At 52.9% G+C, this 19,666-nt stretch overlaps 1 protein-coding gene across 11 annotated transcripts in view; it reads left to right on the forward strand.

Annotated features, from left to right (window-relative positions):
- The window catches only part of LOC104058165 (protein FAM163A), a 44,715-nt gene that overhangs the window by 13,669 nt on the left and 11,380 nt on the right, over window positions 1–19,666 (forward strand). For 3 of the 11 annotated variants that reach the window (XM_054073687.1, XM_054073689.1, XM_054073688.1), the window contains 2 exons: window positions 1,159–1,366; window positions 2,148–2,525. In XM_054073687.1, coding sequence (XP_053929662.1) covers window positions 1,159–1,366; window positions 2,148–2,347 — 408 coding nt within the window. In that variant the 3' untranslated portion in view covers window positions 2,348–2,525. Of the gene's footprint in view, window positions 1–1,059; window positions 1,367–2,147; window positions 2,526–12,915; window positions 13,059–14,197; window positions 14,320–15,963; window positions 16,370–19,666 lie in introns of those variants that run through there. The other 8 variants (XM_054073692.1, XM_054073693.1, XM_054073691.1 and 5 more) reach the window with 5 other exon arrangements.

Consider the following 19,666-nt stretch of genomic DNA (forward strand, 5'->3'; position numbering starts at 1 on the left):
CTGTTTCAGTGGCAGTGTTCTTAACTGTCTCAATCGGGAGAAGTAGAATGCTGCTTTACTCCCTGCCCCTCACAACACCCACTAGGGTATTCTGTCTCATTTGCCTCTTCTGTGCTAACAGACGTTTTGAGTGTCCACCCTTGCACCCTGTCTGTTTCTGCTTTGCCATGGAGTGGCAGTGATGCTGCTTATCCCAGCAAGGATAGCATGGGTGGCAAGAGGAGACGATGATAATCTTTTAAACCTGTTTGGTTCTTTTTTTTCCTCTTGTCCTAACACTCTGGTTTTTACTGCATGTCAGGTGGGGATTTTTCAGTGGGCTTGTGGGTATCAAGCTGAGTCCAGTTGGTTAATTGGATTCACTTGTCATTCAAGTTATTCTGACTCAGTGTACTGTCAGCACAGAATTTCTGCTGCCCAGGCGTGTAACTCTCCTTGCTGCTTCAGGAGCACCTTGTGGGGGCTGATTTAAATTGCTTAAATCTTCTTCTGTGAAAACATTTGTTTTGTTCTGGGCTAATTCTCTGAACACACTTTCATCAAAGGGTAAAGCACCTCTGAATGGCGATTCGCCCCTTCTGAAGATAGATGACTCTCTTCTGCTGCCTTGACAACAGAAGAGGCCTAGAGAGCAAGCACTTAACTTTTGAACAGCCATGGCTGAGCAAGGAGAATAGTTGCTTGTCTGTTGTTTCACTATTTTTCTCCTCCAGGCTGCATTAACAAATACAAACATTGGCTCTATTACCTGTCTGTGGCTGAAAGGTGGGCAATCATCCGTGGAACTTGCTTAATTTGTATTCTTGAGCAAAAATGCAGAGGGACTCCCTCTGACTCTGTTCCCACTCCCTTGCAGAAACTCCCTCTGTTGTTGCCATAATTTGTTCTGCATGGGGCTGCTGAGAGATGAGCCAGCTGTTCATTCTTTGCTTAGACATGGTGATTTGTATCTTGTAATAATCTGTCCCTCTTTTCAGCTTGCAGTGCAGGACAGCTGCCCTTTGGCCAAAGTTGTTAGTAACTAGGTGTTTTGTTTTGTTTTGTTTTTAAATTATTCAGTTGCTGTCCTTCAAGTTGAGAGACAATACAGACCAGAGCAGCTGATGAACTGAGTGTACTAATCGTGCCCTCTCCTGAGTTTTTGATATACCTTTGCAGACACCTCCTTCTCTCGGAGAGTCCTCAATACCAGTTGTCTTATTCAAGTCAGCAGAAGACATTTTTACCTATTCCAAGCAACCAACAGAAATGAGCCAAGATGACCCTGATCAGACAGAAAGATTTTCCAACAAGGCCCAACATCATGATGCTCTGCATCCTGCTGTTCTACTTATGGCAACACCGTTTATGCTGGACTACCATAAAAGTACGAATAGATTTGTCAGTAAACTTTGAACACAGCAGAAGTCTGTAACTGTGCTGCGACTCTTGCAGTCGCTGTTGGGTATCCTGGAACTAGTGCTGCTGTTTTTCTAGAACAGGTGAAAATGTTGGTGTTTCTGTGGGGTGGAGATGCAATGATAATAAATGGCCAGATGCAATGCATCGGTTTGATCTTTAATGGGAACAAGTGAACTGAGGGTTATTTCTCTCTGTTGATTTTTGCTGTCTTTTCTAGACTTTCAGCTGTTTTCATGCAGAAGTCTGTTTCTCCACTCCATATGTTAGCCTGTGTTCATTTCATACTGGGTCTCTGACTCCAAGACATAAGGGACAAAAGCAGTTTTTTATCTTTGTAAGGTCCCTGTGTGGGTGTTTGTCTTCAGTCTTCCAAATGATGAAAGGATTCACGACACCCCTATGAGCATTGCCCATTTCACGAGGCCAGTTGACTTGCCAAAGGCTGTGCCTGTTTGTGCTTTGCAACAGAACTGTCTGCTCTCTTTCTGAAGTGGAGGCCCAGTTCTCTGGACAGGAGCTACTGAGTTCACATCTGATTTCTCACCTTGGGGAGACTGGTGGGAAGTCAGATGCGATTTGAACAGCAGCACTGGGAAGAGAGGGAGAGGGGCTCTCAGATTATATTGTGTTGGGCTCATCAAAGAGATGTGGTAAGGTCTAGGCAAAAGGGACATCAATCTAAACTGGACCTCTTAGAGTTGTCGTTGTTGATAGCCTCTTTCTTTTCTGTGTTCCTCCTTATACAGGCAAAGAGGAAGTGAGGAACAAAGACTTACCCACAAGTCCTGAGGTTGACCTGTGTAGTGCCAGTGGGCCATCAGACCAAAAGCAGTCTCTGAAACCTCTTGTCCCTCCTGTTACGCTTGCTGCAGTGTTCACAGCTGCTCGCTTAGCCACTTCCAGTTCCTACTTCCGGTGGTTCCCCAGCCTGAGAAAGACCTTGTGAGAAGGGGAAGAAGCTGGAGCAATTGCTGAGGAAGGCTGCCTGGAGCAATAAAGGCCGCCTGTATGACCGTGCTTTTATTTTCTTTGTTCAGAAATGTTTAATGTTTCAAGAAAATAGTTTGGTCTCTTTCTGATTTATTGCTCTTGGATTTTCTTCTGAAGCACTGCATTGAAGTGTTACATTGTGTTATATATCCTTTAAGTTTATGAGAGGGAAATGGGCTACCTATCCCTCCCTCCCTCAGTGCACAAGCAGTTTTGACATTGTGTGGGGAGATGTTTTTTCTCCTTGCTGTTAGAAGAGAGGTGATTGTATCCCAACTGTGGCCTCAGTCCATGATGATGCTGGGAGCTTGCAAAAGGAATTCTCCTTCCCCAAGAGAAGGATGCTCTGAATCATTGGTGAATCACGATGCCACACATATGAAGCATCGGGAATCCCATGGTACAGATATTGAATGAGGTCTATAAAAAATCCAGTGAGAGAAGGCTTGAAGTTTGACATTGGCTTTGTTTATGTAGCTCTTTGCCTGTGGCAAGAAATCCTGTTGGGCTTGAGTTTATTAATGCAGAGAAAAGTTGTGGAAATAGATGTGCCCTGGCTGTGAATGCTGACATTCAAATGCTTTGCTGTTGCCTAGACTGTTCTTCAGGACTTCAGGGTCTGCTCTGCCCACCCACAAACATGCCAAGAGGTGTGCTTCACTGCTGACCACCAAGAAAGGCTCAAGGTGGGGTTTAATACCAACATTGAAGCAGTTAAAAGCCCAGCATAAGAAGTTTATTGATGATACTAGACAATCTTTAAAGCCCAAACTATTCCATGATGTTATGACTATTTTGTCTTAATTTCAGCATTTGGGGGTGGGTTTGAATGTGAAAGGGCTAAAAAAAATGCAGGGAGAATCTGGGTCCCATTAGGAAATGGCTGGATGGAAAGCTAATGAAGGAGATGGGAGCAGAGAGGTGGGGAGCTATGGCTTGAACAGGCAGGAGCTGTACAACTCTTTGGGGAGGTTTCTGGCTTCAGGCTCGAGACTTTTGTCACACGTGTTTGTTATCCAGCATAGAGAGTGGATGAAATGGAGCTGAGCTTGCTTGGAGTGAGTGCTCTGGGTGATGGGGTGTTTGTCCCAACAGCAGCCTTTCTGCTGCAGCATGTGAGACCTGGGGCCGGGATGGGGTGTCCCAAGAAGACCTCCATGTCCTCCCCTGCTTGTCCCCACTGCTGCCACATCACTGCTAGGCAGCAGCCGAGGCCAGCTCTCATCAGCTTGGCTCCCTCCAGCCTAAAACTCCTCTTGAGGAGGTGAGGAGCTGAAAAGATTCCAGTGGTGGGCAGCAGCCCTATGCCCAGCTGAGGTTGCCTCCATCCCCACACCCTGCCTGGGACGGAATAGGTCCTGCAGCTGCCTGGAAGTAGAGCTGGGGGCTTCTGAGAATGGGTCCTCCCGCTACTCAGCATGGGATGTCCCAGGAAATTGAGAATGGGGAGATGCTGTCACGGTCTGGAAGACTGGGAGCATGGACAACAGGGGCTTATGTGTGCAGAGGGGAGCAGGCACATTTGTGGGAAGCAGCCAACAAGACTTACGCAGCATGAGGGCATTCCCCATGACTTCCCAGTCTGGGAGGGAAGGAGCACACTCTGGGCTGTTACCACTGCACATCACTCTTTCTGCACACTTCCCCCCGGGTGCCTGTTGGAGGCAGGGCTCTGCTGTGCTCCCTTGTAGCTTTCCTGATGCTTAACTTCTCAGGACAGCGTGTTTTCCTACGAGGTTTTGCCATTCACGTGTATGCAAGTGCTTGAATAGTTTTCCACACCCTTTCAATCAGGATAAAAGGTGCATGAGGAACTGAGCCTTAACCCTGAGCCTGGACCCCCTCAGCACCTGAGAGACAGAAAACCCACCCAGAGCATGCTCCCTGCTCCAGGGTGGCCTGGGCTGATCTTCCCAGCTATGTGGTGCCATCTCCCTTCCCAGAGCAGCTCAGCTCATGTTTCTTGTACTCAGCAGGTCCCTGTTTGTCCATTTGTTGCTTAAGGCACTGGAAAAGGAAAGATAGAAAGATGCCTCGGGGATTGTAAAGTGATGCTGGATTTGTGTCCCTGCTTCAGGGCATCCCAGGCTGGTGCCGAATGAGCAGTGGGGAAGGAAAGGTGTCTGTGCCAGGTCAGATGCTGTGGTATTGGGTAAACCTGAGCAAGCTGTGAAGTTTGGAGGGACCCAACCACCCAGAGGTGTCTGAGGAGGAGGGAAATGTTCTGCCCTACAACCACCCTGTCTCTGCAGCTGTCAGGTCCCTGGATGGGCCAGGGCTCCCCCCTCATCCTCCTCCACGGAGCATGTCCTCGGGAACCTTGAGGGGTCTTTCACTGGAGCACTCAGCGTGGGTGCCTTTTGTCCTGGGGGCATGCGTGCAAAGGGGCCCCACTCTGCTGAAGGAGAACAGCTTGGGGGGGAGCTGCTGTCCTTCGCTGCTCCTCTGCCCTAGTTTCCTCCCTCCCCATAGCTATAGGGCAGCCACGCTGCTGGCAGAGGTCATCAGCTGGGGCTCCCTGGGGGAGAGGACCAAAATGTTTAGAGGAAATTAAAAATTGAAAGGCGGCACAGCTCTGCAGCTCTCCCTAAAAGCTGGGGTTAAGGAAAATGCCAGTGAGGTGTGTGCTCCGGGGACTCACTAATGGATGGTGTGTCAGGTCCGGGGTCAGCACTGCCAGGAGGAGGCAGCTAGGGCGGGCACCTCTCCTCCCTGCTGGGGTCGTGGGAAGGAGGTGCTGGTGTTTCCGTGGTGGAAATGTGGACTTCCCTTGGCTGGGGCCACACATGAGAGCAGAATCAGACCTGGACCAGGCTGAGAAGGACCCTGGTGCCCCTTAGAGTATGTGTGGGTCTGGAAAGGGTGGGGAGTGATGCTTTGGGCAGGGGTTTAATTTTGAGGGGGTTATGGAAGAGTTTCTCGTGGCATCTGTTAGCCTGGCTGTGGTGGTAATTGGGTGCTCTGAGTTTTAAACGGGCTGTCAGGAAGCATTTGGCTGGAGGAAAGGAGGCTGGAAAGCAACAGCAAAAAGTGCTGTGAGGGCAGCCAAACTCCTTCTGCCCAGTGTCCCGGTGCACAGCCAGGCTTAGCAGGAGCCAGGGCTGGGTCACTTGTGTGGTGTGCTGGGGCTAGCGGGGATCCCAGGCTGGCCCTGTGGTGGCTGCAGCCCCCCAGGGTGCTGCTGCTGTGCCTGCTACTACCTCAGCCCGGCTGAAATTTTCCAAATCAATGCTTCAGCCCATCCCCTCTCCACCCTTCTGTGTTCTTGGGTCGAACTGTGCTTTGCAAAGTGGGGTTCAATTCAATAAGTCATTTTGGCTTGAAAAACAAAATCGAGTGCTTCTGACCCCAAAAACCTTTCTCTCTTTATTTTTAGATGTTTTTTCACATGGAAATTAAATCTTTTCCGGGTTTAGGGAGGATAACGATGCACTCAACCCTGTACCAGATTGTTTCAGATAACCCATGAGTAAATGCTTTTCTTTCCTCTGACCTGGAAGGATTTCTTTCTCTTTCCATTTGGAAAGATAAAGGGCAAAGCCAGTTCTCGATACAGGTCACTGCAAAACAAGGTCTGGAGCTGGAGCTATCTTTTCAGCCTGAGCCAAAACCCATCAGCTCTTCCCACCGCTCTTGAATGCACGCACCAGTCCCTGGAGTGGCTCTTTTTCTTGCATTAAAAAGCCCTGCTTTCCCCTGCATTTCGCTGGGAACACACGGCTGCCAGGCGGGAGAGCAGCCTCCAGCCACCGACTTCCAGATGAGCAGGGATGAGGCAGCACTTGTGCCTTGCTGGCTTTTCAGGAGTGAGTTATTGGCCCCAGGATGGCTCATGCAAGCTAAAGGCCACTTCATCTCTGCAAAAGCTTCTTGGGTTGGGTTTGGGGGAGATGCTGGCATATTCCTGCTTGCGGGAAGGAGGATGAAGAAGAGCTGAGGCAGCAATGCTGGAGCATCCCTCAGGTGGGGAATGGGTCAGCACAGCCTTTTAGTTGAACTGGGGCTGTGCTTTGGGGCAGATGGGGCTTGGTGCCAGCTGTGAGGGTCTGTGCACACTCTGTTCCACAAAACCAGATGTTGTGGATGTCCTCCAGAGCACCCGCTCACATCCGACTAAGTTCTTCGTCTAAGACCTTTCTGCTTGGGTGTTGTTTCCAGCATCATTGGCACCACTGCAAGTGCAGCATCCAAATGGTGGAAGTGGGGGCCTTGTGGGTGCTGTGTGATGCATTGAGCTCGCAGGCAGAGTTAGGAGAGGGTGAGCAGCACACGCTGTGGGCTGGTCTGCATCTTTGGGGCAGAGGAAATGCCAGCCCATGGAGACAAGTTGGAATTGGGGCTGTTGCTGGTGAAACCCTTCACCAGTGCTGCCGGGGCAGGGAGATTGGCTCTTTCCGACTGACAGTGGGTTGGCAAGGCAAGCGTGGAGGGCTTGGGATGGATGAGGATTCCCCCAGTCCCTGCCACCTTCGCCCTGCGTGTGTGCTCCCACTCCTCCCTGTTGCCAGAAGGTTTCTTTTCTGGTTCAGCTCTTCCAAGGCAGAAGCTGATTGCAGAGGGGTTGCGATCTCACTTGTGCTTTTAATCCCACTGCTGTCAAGCTCCATTAAGAGGTTTGGCATCATCTCACTACCTCTGGGGCCAGGCCGCCGCTTGCCCAGCCTGAAATGAGGACAAGCCTGGGCTATGCTGGTGCAGGCAGGGATGCTTTTTAGGGCCATTGCTGTCCCCGCTGCCCTCCCCAGCACTCCCAGCCATCTGAGGGGCTGCAAGGAGGTGGGAGACCACCTCATTCTGGTGGCCTGGTCACTGTGGGAGTCAGGTGGAGAGGAGTTGGAGTGGCAACAAGCGGCATTCCCTAGGCATTGAGGATGTTTTGAAACCTTTTGGCACTGCAGCCTCAGTCCATGCTTTTCTGCACATCAGGAGCTCAGCTGCATTTTGGTAACCCATTCACGACCTCTTCCTGGTCCCATCGCAGCCCGTGCAGCTCTGTCTATGCTGCGTGCAGCCAGGCATCTCTCTGCGCTCCCAGTGCCTCAGATGGTAAAGCGGCTGCAGAAAGTGGTTATGGACAGACGTTGTGGGAAGGGGAGCTAATAGGTTGGGAGCTGGAGCTAAGCATCCTTGCCAGCCTGGCAAAATGAGCCGCACACCTTGGCAGAGGAGGGGAAGGGGCTGTTGCTCATCCTCACCCCAAGCATCGATGTCCCATCAGCACCTTCTGGGATTTCTAGGGTGCCTGTTTCTGGGCACACATGCTGAGGAGGTTCGGGGCTGCCCTAGGACCACCCTCATTCATCACTGCTCTCCTGAGCTTGTTCACAGCAGTTTCACAGCCTTGTCTGCTGGCGGGCTTGCAGCTACCTGAGAAGGAGCTGGTCTATGATAAGAGCATGAAGAAGGGGAAAAAGAAACGTGGAGGTGGAGGGAGGAACCTTCCAGGGGCTGCCACTAGAGTGGAGGGCTTCAGCCGTCCTGTGCTGGGGTCAGGGATGCTGGTGCAGCATATCTGCACCCCCTGCCCCTCGCTGGTGGCTCCTGAGCTTTTCTCTGTCCAGAACACAAACTTGGCTTCATCCTCAGGGTTTTGTGCCGTGTCGCATGGACAGCCCGAGGCTGATCCTGGGGAGGATGCTCTGGCCAAACCACAGAGCATGTGTTACCGTGAGCCTGGAGAAGTGGTGGGTGTACATGTGGTAAGATCACGCTTGGCTGGAAGGAGTTAATTTTCTGCTTTCCCGCTCCCCTGAGCATCACCTGAACTCCCCCTGGGAGCAAGGGGCTGTGGGGCTTGTTCTCACGCCTGAAGTTGGCTCTGCTTGGAGCCACGTGAACCGCAAGTCCCACAGGGCATGTTTTCCCTCCGAACCCAATGCCGCGCTATGCCCACAGCGATTGATGAGCCGATGCCAAGCCAAGCGGGCTGCGGCTCCTCAGACAGAGATACCGCTCTGCCGATCTATGCCCACACTGCCCAAGGAAGTCCCCGGCTCACACGACAGCCGCCCAGCATTGCCTCCCCCTAAGTGGGAGCTCCTCCGTGAGCACCAGGGCAGAGTGAAATCCCTGAGGGCTCATTTTCCTTTCTGGAGAGCCCTGGGTTGCTTGGACAGTGCAGCATTTCCTTCCCAGCTCCAGAAAAAGTTGCATCAAATTTTTAGGCTTCACATTTGTGGGAGGCTGGAAGCAAAGGTGAGCTCGTGGCAGCGCTGCACCTGCTGGTGATGGGGAGAGTGATGGTGCTTTCCCTCATGTTCACCAGGGAAAATCCTGCTGCCCACAGACGCTGGGTGAGGGGGTTGAAAAGGAATGTTTATATTTCCAGGTTTTCCATAGGTGCTGCTGTTCTCAGAGCAGTCCCGGTGGACACAGATGGAGGTTTTGCCTCAAATGTTGTCCCTTTTTACCCCAAACTTGTCCAGACTCCCTGTGAGGAAGCCTGCTTGTCCCACAGTGTGACATGGGGCAGTTCCACTGCATCTTGACTATCTTGGGGTAAAATACATCCCCAGCCTCTGGCAGAGCTTAGGAGCACGCGGATAAAGCTCCACATTGCACTTTTCACAGAATCACAGAATCACAGAAGGTTGGAAAGGACCCATTGGATCATCGAGTCCAACCGTTCCTAACACTCCCTAAACCATGTCCCTAAGTACTTCATCCACCCGTTCCTTAAACACCTCCAGGGAAGGCGACTCGACCACCTCCCTGGGCAGCCTGTTCCAGTACCCAATGACTCTTACTGTGAAGAATTTTTTTCTGATATCCAACCTGAACCTCCCCTGACGGAGCTTCAGGCCATTCCCTCTAGTCCTGTCCCCTGTCACTTGGGAGAAGAGGCCAGCTCCCTCCTCTCCACAACCTCCTTTCAGGTAGTTGTAGAGAGTAATAAGGTCTCCCCTCAGCCTCCTCTTCTCCAGGCTAAACAACCCCAGCTCTCTCAGCCGCTCCTCATAAGACTTGTTCTCCAGCCCCCTCACCAGCTTTGTTGCTCTTCTTTTTGCCACTAAGTGAGGAAAGTAACCAAGACAAATGGGGTGCAGCTGATGGCTCCTTAAACGGGCACTTAAAAATCACTGCACAGGGTGGAAAAAAAATCTCCCCTGACTGCTCCAAATGTGACTTTAAGTGGCTCATAAATCAGAAAAAAAGCAGCCCTGGTCCAGAGCTGGGAGAGCCTCCTGTGGGAATGCCAGGCAGAGACCTCCTGTGACACTGATGCATGGGCACGTGTGTTCCCTGTCTAGCACGATGGGTGCATCCCTGGCTGCATTGCACAGATAATGAGATGAGGTCAAGGCTGCTGGGCAGCTCCTCCTGAATATTTATTGTCCTAGTGATTTGGCTTGTTTTCCAGAGAGCGGGATGCTCTCCAGGTGCCTTGCTCTACATGTACTGCTACTCACGCTGCCAGCGGCTGCGAGGGCCCCTTGGCACTGGGGATGTGCAAGGCTTGTGCACCCCAAGGGCTGCATGGATTTCCCCTCGATGACCTCAAGCGCTATGTTTGCATCCCCTCAGGCTCTCCCACTGTTTCCCATGGACCAGGGATGGGTATTGAGACAGCTCCAGGAGTGAAGCTGAAATGGCTCTTACTCCTGGAGTGATGCTCCAGGAATGCTCTGTTTTAATACTACACTGCTGCCTAATTGCAGTCCAAAGCTGAAAACCCCCACCCAGGGAACGTTTGTCACATCTCTGGATGTAAAATACAGCAGGGCTGAGCCTTAATGACATTTATCTTCATTTGGGAAGGAGACAGCATAACTGTCGCCTCACCAGGTTATCAGAGGCTCCTTCTGCCTCTCTTCCAGCACAGACAATGCCAGCTCGTCAGGCAGCCCCACGTCTGTCCACCACACGGCATGGGCTTCCCCGGCCCTTGCCACCCAGGGCCGAGCTCCTAGGAGGTCACAGGTGATGGGGAAGGATCCTTTTTGGAGGATGTGGTCTCCCTTGGCCAACTCCCAGGGGAAAACAACCATCTGCCCCATTAAAGGGGTGCTGTGGCAGGTCTCTCCTCCAGCCCGGAGTCGGGGCGTGGGGGGGTCTCTGCTGTCCCCTAAACATATCGAATTTGGGTATGTGCAGCTGCGGAGAGACCTCCTGTGGGACCATTGCATGGGCGTGTGTGATCCTGGGCTTGTGTGATGGTTGCATCCCTGGCCATGTTGCTCAGATGACAAGGAGACGTCAGGGCTGCTGGACAACGTCTCCTGAATATTCCTTGTCTCTGTGGTTTGTCTTGTTTTCCAGGGCTTGTGCAGGCAAACGTGAACCCATCGGGGTGTATAATGACTAATCCACACCTGAGGGAATGTGCTGCAGAGGGGAAAGCTGTGCATTAACTGCACTCCTGGAGCCCTCCCCGGGGAGCCGGCAGGCTTGGGAGGCTGTGGCGATGCGCTCCCAGGGCCACAATGGGTGGGAAGAGGATGCGGTGAAGGCATTGCAGCATGGTACTGAGACACCATAACCAACCCTGGCAACGTTCCACCCTCCCAATCAGAAACACAGGAGGGCTGAAGGTTGTTTTGCTTGATTCCCAAGGTCCTTTCCATGGGCTGATGCCCCCGTTTACAGCCCAGGAGTGCACAAGGCAGGGAGATAGCTTCAAACCTGTGAGGAGCTGGCTCAGCGCTGCCAGGGACGGCGTTTTGCACTGTCAGGCTTTTTCTGATTGATACAGCCGCCACAAACTCTGCTAAAAAAAAATGAAAACAAAAGCAAGATCCAGCATAGAACAAAATAAATTCCCATGCCAGCAGCCACAGGTTCAGCTCCTGAGCATCCTCCAGTATCAGCGTTTTGGGCCAGTGGACAGATTTCCCTGAATAGGAAGGAAATTATCGATGGGCTGAAGTGCACGGGTGTAAGGTGTAATGACAAGGGCACCCATAAGCTCCAGGATTCTCCGCAGCATGAGTGTGTGTGCACATACGTGGAAGTCTTGCAGGGTTTACAGGTGCAGGTGTTGCTGGAGAAGGAGCTAAGCAAGGATTTGCTGCATTATTCAGCTAAATGTTCATCCTAACGAATTGGGGAGAGAAGTCTGGGAGCTTGGATTTTTATAAGAGAAGAAAAGCAGAAAGGAATAAAAGGATTTAATGGTTTTGTTTTACCGCTCTTCAGTAAAATCCTTTTCAGCACTGGGAAAAAGGAATCTCATAAAATTCTCACGAGCTTCCTGAGCTGAGATGAGTTTAGCTGCAATGCTTACAAGCTTTAAAGCGCACGTGGGTACTGCAATGTCTGAGGATGAGATTTTGGCAGGTTTGCAGTCCCCGTGGTGTCAGGGTACCTGTGCCGGGGGGCTGGAGCGGGCTCAGCTGCACGCAGTGCCCTGGAGGAGGCAGATCCGGAGATGCTGGCAAAGATGGGATGCTTTGCAAGTGCTTTGTGTTTCCTTCCTCTCCCAAAGAAACTAAGAACTTGAAAACTACATTTTAGATCGAACTGCTGCTCGCTTTCCCAGCAGCGCTAACCCCAAGCACTCCAAACACACCAGCTGGGCTTCCCTAACCATATGTTTTATTTAAAACCACATGGACTGAGAAGAATAACTTTGGGTTTAATTTTCTTCCCTGCTGCAGAGCATCTGGCACTTCCATTTCCAAGCTTTTTCCAGCCACCTCCAGGGCAGGAATCCCACCTTTTGTATTCTGTTTGGTCACCCGTGCGCTGTTGTGCAAAATAATAAAATGATGACAGGGAAGATGGCTTGGGGGTGAAAACATGACACTGGCAGTGAAATCACGTGAGCTGATAGCCCTGCTCACTAGAGCGATGCTGTTCCATGTTTGCTGCGATCTCCTGGAGCGCCCGCCTGCTTCAAGCTGGAGCCATGGAGTTGATGGAGGAACTTGATCTGGATCTAGGCAATCTCAGCTTGGCATTAACTGAGTGTCTCCTTAAGCCCAAAGAAACTCTTTTCCGTGTCCCTCCATGGAAACAGCAACATCTCAGTTCCTGAATTAGCTGTGATAATGCCTTCCGTGGCCCTGGCAGTGCTTTCCAAGGGGAGAAGTGGCTCTCCCTGCATCCTGGGCTGTCATCACCTCCTCGCATCCTGCCCAGAGCAGCCCAGGAAATGACTTTGGCGCTTCTCCTGGCCTCCTCCTCTGTGCTTGCCTGGATCTCTCTGATTTACATCCCTCCAGCAGCTCTGAAGCCCAGCTAAGGGAAAACGCATCTCTATGACCCTCCGCAGATATACACTGTGCGCTCGCTTTTCCTGCTGGATGCTTCTCCCCCTGATGTGCTGGAGTCAGTAATGCGGATTTCTTTATCAGAGCAGGAATAGGGAGCCTTCCCTCCCGGCCTGGGCTGTTGCAGGTGTACGTGTGCACCGCGCAGCCCTTTGCCCGCAGCTGGCAGGCGTTTAGACCCTGCGGCACAGAGGGTAAGTGCTGTGACAGGATCCACTTATCTCGCCTTTGCATTTCATAACTCATCCTGCCCTTTTGCTAAAGGCGCAAAGCCATTTGCATCCAAACGAGTATTTATTCCCTCCTTCCCTAGCTCTCCTTCTGGATCGTGGGGAGAAATCCGCGGTTTGGACTCCTGGCACCGACAGCGAGCAGCTGCAAGGGCTGGGATAACAGGGAGAGCAACTCATGGCCAGTGGGATGCCCTGACTGACAGCAAGGATGATGGAGGAGAAGGTGAGTGGTGTTTTCTCCCCAGCTTTAGAGCTTGTTTAACAGGGAGGAAAAGTATTAGTGGTGTCCTTTACTTAAATAGGGGGAAACTGAGGCACAGCAGGGTTCGACTGACTCGCTCTAGCAGAGGTCTTGCATTAATCCCACCACATTCCACTGACTCACAGCAGCTTTTGTGCCCTATAAAGACCAAAATCAGAGAGAAACAGGCAAACACATGTTCTCCTCGGACAGTAATCCTCACACTTGCAGTGCTCAGCTCATGGTGCAAGGCATGAGATTCAATTGTCTTTATCATAGCTTGCAGAGGCGAGCAGCTCTGTTTCCAAAGCCCACACCAGCTGCAAGCAGCACCTTCCCCAGCTGAAACTCTTGATTTGCAGCCTCAAAGCTTCCCAGCAGCTGGAAACACTTACTGAGGGCAACACTTTCCCGAGTGTGTGTGTGTTCACGCCTGCCTCGTGTCAGCATGTGCTTGGGGCCACGCAGCAAGGAGCCAAGTTTCCAGCAAAGCCATCGTGCTGGGAAGCTGATGTCTGCTGAAGGTTGGCTCTGTTTCACGGAGTTTCATGGGAATGGGGATAACCTTGTTTGAAAAAAAACAGTGGAAAGGCTTGGTATCGTCCCTCTGTCCCAGCTCATCTTCCTGATAGCAGTGTGATGGGTTTTTCTTCTGGCTGTGTGCAGCACCAGATCCCTGTGCTGGCAGCCAGGAGGGTGTCCTCACCTGGGGCATGGAGGGATGGATCAAACTGGAGCTGAAGCCTCCACGCGCCTGGCACGGGGCTGGGCTGGGGTGGCGGCAGCAGCGGGCACATCGGTGGGGTCAGGGACGCTCTGGGGGCTGCAGCGGGGGCTTTTAGGGTTCTGCAGCACCCAGGCTTGGGGATGTTGCAGGTTTGAGAGCGCAGGGCTCAGCTCTGGGGGTGCCCTGGGGGTCCCAGGGAGTTGGGGGGCGTTCAGGGGATGCTGCTCCTGGGGAGAGCTGCAGGAGCAGGGCTGGAGAAGGGGGGAGGGGGGAATGGTTTGAGCCCCCCAGCCTGGATCCGCTGCGCAGGGGGTTCGGGGGGATGCGGGGCTGCAGCTCCTGCCCCCGGGCAAACTCCTCCCCCGCCGCCGGACCCGCCTCGGCTCTCCGGCTCCTTTGCTCCGGTCATTCTTCTTCTCCCTATTATTATTATCATCGTTACCCTCCTCCTCCAGCCCTCCCCTTCTTTCCCCCGCAGCCGCTCTGCTGCCGGACCCGGCTCCAACGATCGCTCAGGTACCACTCGAGCATCCCCCCCTTCTTCCCGGGCATCCCTCCCCTTTCTCCCCGGGCATCATCCCCTTAATCCCAGGCATCCCCCCCTTTCTCCCCGGGCATCCCCCCTTCTTCCCGAGCATCCCCCCCTTTCTCCTCGGGCATCATCCCCTTTAATCCCAGGCATCCCCCCCTTTCTCCCCGGGCATCCCCCCTTCTTCCCGAGCATCCCCCCCTTTCTCCCCAGGCATCCCCCCCTTTCTCCCCGGGCATCATCCCCTTCTTCCCGAGCATCCCCCCATGTTCCTAGGCATCCCCCGCTTCTTCCTGAGCCTCATCCTCTTCTTCCCGAGCATCCCAGAAGGGTCGCTACAAGGCAAAGGCTCCCATTTGAACAGGGGGCTGCGGTGGGAAGGGGAGCCCAGCGCTGGGGATGCTGCGGGCTGGGATGCTGGGAGCAGCTTCATCTGGATGAAGCTCCAGGATTGTGGTTCCCTGCAGGATCTTGACTTATTTTCTCAGAGTGATGTGGTCCAGCTTTGCGGTGAGCTGGGTTTTGAAGTCACTGTTAACTCTTTAGCATAAGAAAAAAACATCCTTAAGTTGTGCCAGGGGAGAGAAGGATAGAAGGAGATTGGATATTAGGATTGCGCCAGGAGGAGTTTGGATCTTAGGAGAAATGTCTTTACCAAAAGAGAGGTGAAGCACAGGCAGAGGCTGCCCAGGGCAGTGGTGGATTCTCCATCTCTGGAGGGATTAAAACCCCATGTATCCGTGGCACTTGAGGATGTGGTTCGCTAGGCACGGTGGTACTGGGCTGACGGCTGGACTGGATGAGCTTAGAGGTCTTTTCCAGCCTTAATGATCCCGCGATTCTTCTGGCTGCTTGGGTGGTTAGGGTTGCTTTTGCCCATCTCTAAACCCTGCTTCTCCACAGCCAGGAGAAGTTTTGGAAGTCCCAAGCCCGGGGCTCAGCCTCCTGCTCCCTCGGTGGGAGCCCAAAGCTCCCTCGGTGGGACACTCTGGCCCAACAAACCCACAACCTCGCTACCAAACCTCTCCGTGGCGATGGTGGCTGCCTTCGCTGAAGTGGAGGAAATCAAATCCTTCTGTTTATTCCGAAGGATCTCTGTTTTATCTCTCACCGTGCTGCAGTAATTGAAGGAGACCTGCTCTCCAGTTATTTGCCTGGCTTTCATTTTCTGCTGAGGCTATCCAGGAGGATTTTATTCCCTCCAAAAGGGCATGTGGAAACATTTAGTGTTTTCAGCTGGATTTTGTTTGCGTTCTATTGATTGTGTCTCCAGCAGAGAGATTTTTCTAAGGTGCGGTGGAATATTCCACCCCGATGGAGGCTTGTATTACCAGGCCTCTTTTTTTCCTTTCTCCAGCCTTGCCCCTCACTCATCCAAATCCGAGTCGCTGGTTGGGGGCACTGGGTGTACTGGGGCTGCTGGTTGGCATTCAGTGTCACCCTGGGGATCCGATGGGCTCTAACCAGTGCTTTGTCGGGAAGAACAGACTTCTTCTAGGAAGGGCTTCTTCACCTGTTGAAAAGCCAAAAGGGAACAGCGGCAGCAGGCTGCTCTTCCCAATGTTGTGGTGAACACCGAATGAGTGAGTCCAAACCTATTCTAGCACAATCTCCACTGGGATGCTAGATCCTCGCCTGTATCTTTCCAAAGGGCTGGGTTTCAGCCTGACCCAAGCCTGAGGACAGCCGGCTCCGGAGCCCCGCTCTGCTTCAGCCCTGAAGAACCTTCACAGGGTGGAAATCGGGTCCAAAGGATTTTGCGCTCAGCAAACCTTCCTCTCTGGAGAAGTGCCGAGCATCCTCCAGCCATTTGGCGTGGGAGCTTTTTGTGTGCGTGGATCACTGGGAGGCTCAGGCAGCTGCCTGTCTGCTGGGAAGCGTTAGGATGGGGCATTCGGAAGAGCTCCCAGTTGGAGAAGGATTGCTGAGCTGTGAACACAAGACAGCAACACAAGAGCTGCCTCCCTTTCTGGCGACTGCTTTGTGGCGATGCCTCAAATCCAGTAGCCCTCAGGGCAAGTGACAAGCAGAAATAAGGTCAGGCCACTGTGTCCCTGTTGTTCTCCGCCCTGGCTGTCTCCCTCTTCTCTCCTACTACCCCCAACCCTCCTGGTGTCTTTGCCTGCCCAACCTTCCCCCTCGCTGCTTTCCCACCAGCATGAAATATTTATTGAGGCTCCGTTACCCTTGTTTTCTGAAAGCGCGTTTCACACTTCATTTGCAGGAGACATTAAGAGACTTCAGTGTGAGTTTTCCTTCTCGTTGGCGTGTGTGATGGTTTGTGTGTGACCATCCCAGCCGGCCCCGTTCCTGCCTGACCGGGTAGCGCAGGTTGGGCAAGGCGGGGCTCTTCAAGCAATGGATGAGTTTGTATCCTCACTGTGTGTTAAATCAGCTTGGAAAAAAAAATAGCTGGTCTGAAATCCAGCAGAGAGTTTAGCTCCGTGTATCTGGTGGCATCACTGGGGTGTAGGGAGTAAAAGGAGTGTGAGAGGTCCACTAAAGCAACTGTGGGTGAGATTTTCCCATCACTTTATGGTAAAGTTGCTCCTGAAGTGGCTCTGGATTTATCCCAAAGAGCAGGGTTGGGGTCAGGTGCTCTCGCCCTGTGTCAGCCCAGAGCAATGTCTGGCTCTGGCTTTCCCGGCATCTGTGCGGCCCTTGGGCTGCGTTCCAGGATCCCATCAGATGAGCCGTCCTGGAGGGATGAATTGCTGTTGGCTTGGAAATCAGAGTGGCAACTGGGGACCCGTCCCTGTCCTGTGAGGTGGCTGTCCTCAAGCAGGCTGTCCACCCCACGGATCCAGTTCGGGATTGTTGCAGGTACCATGGGTGTGCAAAGTGGGAATGCGGGGCCATGGCTTTCTTGTCCCTGCTCTGGACTGCTTTCCATGGAGACAAAGTGGCTGTTTGATGGAGACTGAGCCCCGCTGGCTCTGCGGGTGGGGAAGGGCAGGACAGGCTTCCCTGCACGGACCCACTGGTGGGGCAGGTTTTGTTCACATAACCCTTCCCCATGGTAGGGTTTTACACCTGCTGGATTTGGGACTGAAGGCAACGTGAAGAGTGAGGCAGTGAAATCTTTGGGAAAAAAATTCCCTCTGCTCATGGAAGCAGTCAGCAGGAGGGCGCTGAGCGCTACTGAAAGCGGTGGGAGCAGATGGGGCCAGATCTCTGCTGGCTTCGGTGGAATGATGCAGCGGTCGTTGGAGAGGACATAACCCCTAGTGCCTGGTGTGCATCCCAGGGATGAGGATCCAGGGGGTCACGGTGGCTGTAAGCTCCCATCCCCACAGGTGATGTGGCCGTCACTGTCTCTGTATCCCACCAGGAAGGACAAAGTATGTGGGCAGAGCCAGGTGGGGCACCCAAAAAACAGAGAATGCAGAGCCCAGAGCTCCTCATTTTGGAATCGGCTGCCCAGGGAAGCGGTGGAGTCACCATCCCTGGAGGGGCTCAAAAAACATTTAGAGGCGGCACTTGGGGACATGGTTTGGCAGGCATGGTGGTGTTGGGCTAACGATTGGACTGGATGAGCTCGGAGGTCTTTTCCAACTTTAATGATTCTATGGGTAGTGTCAGCAGCAAGGAGGTACTCGGACTGCAGGCAGTAGGGGTTTGGCTGGTTCTCTTCCAAGTTGGCTGGCTTTTAGCATGACCAGATTGTTCCATCCTGCCCAGGGTTCTCTTGAGTTGGGAGGCAAAGCTCGTCCCTTCCCTGTGCCACATCCAGCTCTCTGCCAGGGTGACATGCCCTGGCTCCGGCTCAAATCCCACCCTGCTGAGCTCCTGACTCCTGCGACTGGGTCCTTAAAAGCACAGCGTGGTTAAAAACACGCATGTCCTTAAGGTTGGGAGATGACCATCTCTTGAAACAGCTGCCAGCTTTAGGCTTGGACATGGGCATCCAAGCTCTGAGGCAGGTCATTTCTCCTCTCTGGAGTGTCACGTCAGGCAGACGGAGGCAAGTGAAGAGAAGAACAGAATGTTTTCTGGGTTGTTTGCTGGATCCCGACCGTGAAGGCACGCTGCTCCAGAGCCAGCCGCTGGCCCTGCTGTCTGGCCCCACCGAAAAGAGACAGTCTGTCTGCCTTGTGCTTTCGGGGAGGCTTGGAGAGCCCTCCTGGCTGTAGTACTGCCGCACGTGGGAGGCTCCTCTCTCTGTATTGCTGCCTGAATGCAATTAGGCTTTAATGAGTCATTAAAATAAATCTCTGTTTCTACTCCAAATGAACGTGCCGGGGGGATGCTGACAGTGGGAGCAGCAAGTCTTGCATCATGCGCAGGAAGAGGCTGCGCTTCGCTGCGCCTTCTTCCTCAGGGCTGGGCCACAGCACCTTCCATCTCCCTTTCCCATGAAAAAATGGATGTTTCCCAAGCACCACGTAGGTTTGCAGCTCCTGCAGGAGTGGGCTTAAATTCTAACCAGCCCTAGGGTTGGGTTTTTTTGGAGGAGCAACGGTCTGAGGCTCTTCTGCTCCCTGATGCTTGCCAGGCTAGAAGCTGGACGAGGTGTAACCAGCCCTGGCTCTGTTTTTTGGCTCCTGGTCTGAGAAAGATGCTCATGGATGATGGCTGTGTCCTTTTCAACCCATATCTGGATCTGGTGGGCAGCTGGGGGAGATCTCAGCCAGCCCTGTGACTGGAGGGAAACGAATGTGAGGTGTGCACCAAAATATGAAAGGAAAAGTGTGGTAGATCGCCGACAGACATGCATGTCGCTTTCCTAGCTGTAAATGGGGTTTAACGGGAGCTCACAAGCCAAGAGGGACGCTGGTGGCCCTTTTCCTCCTGGTGAGACACAAGGTTCATCTTCCCTCAATCCTCCCAGCTGGTAAATGGCCCGGTTACCCTCCATGACGTCTTTGCTAATTTAATCCCCGTCTCGCTGGCGTGTTTGCAGGCTGGTGGGAGAGCAGACGGTGGCAGGACACGGGGGGACATCCCCTGCTTGTCCCCACCGAGTAGCACCCCTCAAACACACAGTCACCTTTTCAGCCACCAGCAGCACAGGGCATACGAGCATTCTCCAGGCTGCGGGAGGGTGCGAGTTAAAAATAGGGGTCGAGCGGGAGAATTTATTTTATACTTTATTGTAGCAAATCAAACAAATTGGGTGACGTTTCGGCACGACAGATCCGCCCTGGCGCGACTTGGGCAGCGTTCCCGGAGCGTACCATGCTGGGAGGGCTGAAGCTGACAGGATTATGAAGGCTTCATCCTCAGCCAGCGCTTTTCCCCTCGGGATTTGCTTCTGGGAGCAGAGCTTGCTGTTACATGGAAACGTTTTGCACAAGTCGTGTTTCATATGTCAGGCTGGGAGGAATGGGGATG

This window comes from Cuculus canorus, chromosome 8, assembly GCF_017976375.1.
Source record: "Cuculus canorus isolate bCucCan1 chromosome 8, bCucCan1.pri, whole genome shotgun sequence".
In the NCBI taxonomy this organism is placed as follows: domain Eukaryota; kingdom Metazoa; phylum Chordata; class Aves; order Cuculiformes; family Cuculidae; genus Cuculus; species Cuculus canorus.